Consider the following 7,050-nt stretch of genomic DNA (forward strand, 5'->3'; position numbering starts at 1 on the left):
AAAATATTTATGGCTCGTTTTATAAAAACAAGGTCACGATACCTCATTTTCTAAAATTACTTAACCTAAGTTTTTACCACTCAAACCTAATAGTTTATTATAAAACATAAATTATTGATTCAAAAATCTTTCTAAAATCACAGTTGACTCGTAAATACTAAATAATAAAATTTATGAGCTTATTTGTCAGATTTGGTGGTCTCAAATCATTGTTTCTGACACCACTGAAAATTGGGCTACTACAACTCTCCCCTTTTTAGGAAATTTCGTCCTCAAAATTTGTTACCTGAGAATAGATTCGGATATTGCACTTTCATTGATTCTACAGTTTCTCATGTAGCTTCTTCAGAAACATGTCGGTGCCACAAGACTTTTACTAACGGTACTCGTTTATTCTGCAATTCTTTAACCTCTCGAGTTAAAATTCTCACCGGTTCTTCCGAATACATCATATTTGGTTGTAGCTTAATTTCACTATGAGGAATCACATGTGAAGGATCAGATCTGTACCGTCTCAGCATCAATACGTGGAACACATTATGAATTTTCTCAAGTTTAGGAGGAAAAGCTAATAGATAAGCTACAAGGTCAATTCTTTCAACAATTCCATACGATCCGATAAATCTTGGACTCAGCTTCCCTTTCCTATCGAACCGTAACACCTTCTTCCACTGAAAGACTTTTAAGAATACCTGATCACCAACCGTAAATTCTATATCTCTTCTTTTCAAATCTGCATACGATTTTTTATGATCAGAAGCAGCTTTCAAACTTTCCCGGATAATTCGAACTTTATTTTCACACTCTCAGATCAAGTCTACTCCTACTAGTTTAGATTCACTCAATTCAGACCAATACAATGGTGTCTTACATTTCCTTCCATAAAGAGCTTCAAATAATGTCATTTTTATATTGGATTGATAATTTTTATTATATGCAAATTCAGCCAACGGTAAATACCTTTCCTAGCTACCTCCAAAGTCGAGTATACAACATCTCAACATATCTTCTAAAATTCGAATCACTCGTTCTGATTGCCCGCCAGTCTAAGGATGAAATGCTGTGCTAAAATTTAGTTTTGTACCCAGAGCCTCTTGCAGTTTACTCCAAAATCTCGATGTAAATCTTGGATCTTGATCTAAAATAATGAAGGTTGGAACCCCGTGTAACTTCACAATTTCAGATATATATAATTCCGCTAATTTCTCAAGTGAAAAGTTTTTTTCTGACTGGAATAAAATGTGTTGATTTAGTCAATTTGTCAACAATAACTCAGATCGAATCTTTCTTTCTCAGAGTTACAGGTAAACTGGATACAAAATCCATCGTGACATGCTCACACTTCCATTCAGGAATCATGACAGGTTGTAATAAACTCGTTGGCACCTGATGTTCTGCTTTCACTTGCTGACAAATCAAACACTTAGCTACAAATTCACAAATTTCCCGTTTCGTACCCGGCCACCAATACATCCTTTTCAATATATGAATTATTTGGAACATGCTACTATGAGCTTAAAAAAGAATGTCATTTTTCAAATCTGAATTATTTGGAACACAAATTCTATTATGATAACGTAACATATCATTGTCATCAATGTTATACTCTGAACTCAAATTGTTTGGAACTATTTTTCGTTTCAACACCAATTTTGAATCATCATCTTGCAATTCTTGAATTCGTTGAAGAAACAGAGGTTCGTTCTCAACTCTACTAATACAGAACCATCTTCATTAAAAGTTAAATGAGCATTCAACGCTCGAAGTACAAACAATCACGATTTTTGACTAAGTGTATCCGCAACTACATTAGCCTTTCCTAGGTGGTAATCAATAACTAGATCATAATCTTTCAGTAATTCTAGCCACCATCTCTGTCTCAAATTCAGCTCTTTCTGAGTCATCAAATATTTTAAACTTTTGTAATCTGTAAACACGTAACATTTCTCGTTGTATAAATAATGTCTCCAAATCTTCAAAGCTAATACAATTACGGCCAACTCAAGATCATGTGTAGGGTAATTCTTCTCATGTAGCTTTAATTGTCGAGAAGCATAAGCTACCACCTTTCCTGACTGCATCAACACACAACACAAACCATTTAGAGATGCATCATTGTAAACAACATACGGCACACCAGATTCTGGCTGAGTCAAGACTGGATCTTCCGTCACCATCTTCTTCAATTGATCAAAACTCTACTGACACTCCTCAGACCAAAAAAATTCAATATTTTTCTATAGTAATCGGGTCAACAGTAAAGCAATAATCGAAGAATTCTTGACAAATCATCGGTAGTAACCTGCTAGACCCATAAAACTTTGTACTTCTGAAACATTTTTCGAAGTTTTCCAATTTACCACAACAGATAAATCCCATCAGTTGATACTATACGACCCAAAAATCTAACCTCATGAAACCATAATTCACATTTGCTAAACTTTGCGTACAACTACTTTTCTCTCAAAGTCTGTAGCACAATCTTCAAATGTTGTGCATGCTCGAATTCTGAGTTGGAATAGATTAGTATATCATTAATAAACATAACCACAAATCTATCCAAATAAGGTTGAAAAATTCGATTCATTAAATCCATCAAAGTAGCAGGAGCATTCGTCAAACCAATTGGCATTACCAAAAACTCATAATTACCATATTGAGTTCTGAAAGCAGTCTTTGGCACATCACACTCTTTAACTTTTAACTAATAATACTGGGATCTAAGGTCTATCTTCAAAAACAAATCGTCAATACGTGGCAAATGGTATTTATTTTTAATTGTGACCTTGCTCAATTGTCTGTAGTCTATGCACAGTATCAAAGAACCATCTTTCTTTTTCACAAATAAAACAGGTACACCCCAGGGAGACATACTCGGCCTGATAAACCCTCGGTCTAATAAGTGTTGCAACTGTACCTTTAATTCTTTTAGTTCGGCTAGTTTCATACGGTATGGTGTTACTGATATCGGTTCCAGGAATCACATCAATTACAAACTCAACTTCACGATCTAGTGGTAAACTCGAGAATTTTTTCAGGAAAAATATCAGCAAACTCACTAACAACCGGTAACTGATCTAGCTTCAATTCTAAATCCTGAGTATTAAGAATGTAAGCTAGAAATGCCTTATTACCTTTTCGCATCAATCTCTAAGCGGAAAAAGCTGAAATGATTCTAACAATATCTTTTGGGGTCTCAAACTCAACTGAAATCATCTCTCTTATCTGACATTTCAAATCAATCCATTTATTTTTGCAATTTACCACAGCATCATGCAAAGATAACCAATCCATTCCCAGAATAACATCAAATTCTTGAAAGGGTAGCAATATCAAATCAGTAGGGAATTCACAACCTTTCACTTTCAGTGGATAATTACGACACACTAAATTAACTATTACACTTTGACCTAATGGATTAGTAACTTGAATATCATAATCAGTAGATTCATCAGGTAACTTCTTTTCCGCTACTAATGCAGTACAAATGTAAGAATGAGTAGACCCGGACATACACAATAACATCAAAGAGATAGAATGTACCAGCAATCACATCTGCAGCTGTAGCTTCCTCCTTTGCTCGAATGGCATAGGTATGTGCAGATACTTTAGCCTTTGACCTAGTAGTAGTATATTTCATTCCTGAACAAGCAGTTCTAGTGGCACTATTTTGACCCGTACGCCTACTTCTCTTAGAAGTAGCCAATTACTTTTCTTTCTGCTCTGCATCCTCTTTTTGCAATTGAGGACAATTTAGGCTTAAGAGCATTCTATACACTACCCACATTAATAGGGGGTCTAGTAGATACCCCGAAATCTTATTGAATCGTCTTATTTTTATTTGAACGTTCAGGCATCGAGGTGGCTCGAATGAAATCATCTTTAGACTTTTTCGCCAGTAATGTTGAAAATGATTTAGAACAACCTCTTGTATAAGATTCTCGATTCCATCTATCTCATTGCATTTTTCTATTTTACACTTCTTCTATCTTCTGTACACAATCTGATAAAACAACAAATTCTCATATTTCAGTGCCTCCTGTTGACACCATTTTTTTGATAAAAACTGGGGTCGACTTGGGTTTTGAAAAAAAGAAACAGGAGTCGCCACTAATCCTTTTTTTATAAAGTGTGATTGGATCACCTCGAAAAGAGGTTGTTTTTAATAAACGTTTGATTTTATTAAAACAACAAGTTTGGTCCACGAAATTCAGAAAAACGAGTTCGAGAATCGGTTACACACGAGGAAGTATTAGCACCCTCGATACGCTCAAAATTGGTACCTAGTTGATTACTTAATGTCTTAATGTCGAAAATTGAGAACCTTGAAGAATTTTAAAAAATACGATCATTGTATTAAAACGTTAAAAATTTTCAAGAAAAGGGGCATATTTCACGTTATTAAAAAAAGAGAATCATATCTAGTAAGTTAGGACACAATGTCTCGAATTCCCGATACGCGAATGAAAAATGTTTATTTAAAAGATATTTAACTATCTTAAATTAAAAAAGGGATCACGACCAGTAAGTTAGGACACGATCCTTTTTTAATCCCCGATATCATTTAAAATTTGAGTTTGAAAATATTCACGTGTTTAGATTTATTGTGAAAATCGAAACCCAGTAAGTTAGGGCACAACTTTCTCAAATCTAAATACAAAATACTGCATTTATTAATTTTTAAAAAAAAATCCTCATCTCGGGAAAGCAACGTGTCATATCAAATGCGTTAGGACAGAATATATTGAATTCCCGATACGAGAATACATGCCGAAAAATTTATTTATTTAAGAAAATATTTGGCTATCTCGGATTTTTTTAAAAAAAGGGTCATGCCCAGTGAGTTAGGACACGATCTTTTCTTAATTCTCGAGATCGTTTAAAACTTGAATTTGAAAATATTCGTACATTTAGATTTATTGTGAAAGTCGAAACCTAGTAAGTTAGGGTACGACTTTCTCAAATCTAAACACGAAATTTAATTTATTTTAAAATCTTAAAACGCAATGTTAATATGGGTAGCAAAACAATAATAAATACGACGATGTAAACATAACACGAATAACCACAACAAATTGATAAATAAATAAATAAAAGATGACAAAATAATTGTACATGAAATAATAGATAACTAGGGCTAATATTTCATAAAATAATGATGAACATATAAACAAATATGAGACATAGCAATAATAACAACACAAAGATAAATAAAATTTGTAAAAGTAAAATCCTATGTATGTATGTATATATATCCTAAAATACGTATGTATATACAAAAATCAAAAGGTATATGGGGATGCGTATACATATGGAAAATCAAATATGAAACTATGCAACTACGTATATAGATTAAAGTAGATAAAAAGTATTTATATATTAAATAAATTATAAAGAAAAAGGTATACGTGTATGTATATTTAAGCTATTATATAATAATATGATAAGTAGCAATAATATAAGTAATAATAATAATAATAGTAATAATAAATAATAAAAGATGATAATACATTAAAATAATGAAGAAAATAATAAAAATGCTAAAAAGGGGACTAAATCGAAATAAAAGTAAACAATACGGGGTGAAATCAAATATAAAAAAAGGAGGGATTGATTTGAATGTGCGAATAACATAGAGGGGCTGGAAGGGAAAATTTCCCTTCTCCCAAAAACGCACAGCTTCATTGAGGACCAAATCGAGAGAAAAATGAAATTTTGTGGCAAAATTGAAAAATAAAAAACAAAATAGGACTCAATCGTAAACGGCCTCAAAAGCGGAAGGACCAGAGGTGAAAATAATCCCTTTTATCCAAAAACACGCGGATCCTTGCCGGTTCGGGTCGGGTCGGTCCGATCCACGTCAAAACGACGTCATTTCGAGGCTTTCTGAAACAAGCCAAAACGGCGCCGTTTCTAGGTGCTATAAAAACCAATTTTTTACCAAAAAACTTCATTTTTCACTTCTCTTAAAAAAAACAACTAAAATCCTCTCAAACACCTTCCCCTTTAGTCTATAACCCCGACCGATGGCCACCGTGCCGGATTCCGGTCGTCGGCGTCGGTGCCGCCGCGCACGATGGCCGGCGAAGGCAAAAAATAATTATTTTTTAGATCTCGACCCCCTGAGTCCGGATCTAGCCTCAAAACAATCGAAAATAAAGGGGAAAAGGTCGTTATGCCTCTCTTTAATCGGTTCCGTCACCGGAGAAAGAGTCTCCGATGGCGAGGAGACGGAGCGACTCCCGATGAGTTCCTTTTTCCCTTTTCTTTTTGTTTTCGTATATAAAATAGAAAATAAATAAAATAGGAGTAAATAACCTAAGTAAAAATCTAAACAGAAAATAGATCTTCTTGAAAGTGTTGTATTTTATTGCCCTTTTTGTAAAAAAAAAGAAGAAGCCCCGATTACAGTGATAAAAAAAACCCCGTTACAGTGATGAAGCCCCCCTTTTCAGATCTGTGCTTGGCTTTTTATATAGCCAAAGAGAAAATATAAATAAAAATCAAAATACCTATTGTCTATATTGCTTTTTCTATTTTCTGTCTCTGTTTCTTTTCGTGTTTGCAGGCATTGATGGAGACGTGCGGCGCGGGTCAGAGGCAGGTGGGGGTGCCGATGGGACGTGCGGCAGAAGAGACCTGAAGGCCCTAGGTACGGCGCCTAGGGTTTTTTCTTTCTTTTCTTTGCTGAAAATAGTTTAGGTTTGGGCCATTTTAGGCTGTTAGGGTTTTTTTATTATTGGGCCATTCTGGGTCTGTTGTTTTTGGGTTTAGTTTTAGCTTGTTAGGCTGGGGTATTTTGGGTTAATGGGCCCCGGGCAAATTTGGGCTTCTACAGCTGCCCCTCTTTGCTCATTGTCGTGTAACGAGAACAGAGCAAAGACCAAGAAAGACCAATTTTGCCTGGTCTCGCCTATTTTGGACTTGTCCTGGTGCTTTTCTTTAAGTAGCTTCACTCCAGTCCACTGTGTCTTGTTGCTTCAATCTACTCCACCGCACTTCAAAGAGATACGACTTGTAGCTTCAATCCACTGCTACGTCAGGGAGATA

At 34.8% G+C, this 7,050-nt stretch overlaps 1 protein-coding gene across 1 annotated transcript; it reads right to left on the bottom strand.

Annotated features, from left to right (window-relative positions):
• Nucleotides 1-332: 332 nt before the first annotated feature.
• LOC107949966 (uncharacterized) lies at nucleotides 333-3,640 on the bottom strand. Its single transcript, XM_016884722.1, has 2 exons — nucleotides 3,544-3,640; nucleotides 333-733 (listed from the first exon to the last, which is right to left on the bottom strand). The coding sequence occupies exons 1-2, from the start codon at nucleotides 3,638-3,640 to the stop codon at nucleotides 333-335; spliced, it is 498 nt and encodes a 165-aa protein (XP_016740211.1).
• Between the last annotated feature and the right edge of the window lie 3,410 nt (nucleotides 3,641-7,050).

Source organism: Gossypium hirsutum, chromosome D03 (genome assembly GCF_007990345.1).
Source record: "Gossypium hirsutum isolate 1008001.06 chromosome D03, Gossypium_hirsutum_v2.1, whole genome shotgun sequence".
Lineage (NCBI taxonomy): Eukaryota > Viridiplantae > Streptophyta > Magnoliopsida > Malvales > Malvaceae > Gossypium > Gossypium hirsutum.

What these genes read in the sequence shown, in the direction of transcription:
- LOC107949966 (XM_016884722.1), bottom strand. Translation starts at nt 3,640, where the DNA reads ATGAAATATACTACTACTAGGTCAAAGGCTAAAGTATCTGCACATACC. An exon ending in AGCTGCAGATGTGATTGCTG is followed by an intron (nt 734 to 3,543) that starts GTACATTCTATC and finishes AATCGTATGCAG; the next exon opens with ATTTGAAAAGAAGAGATATA.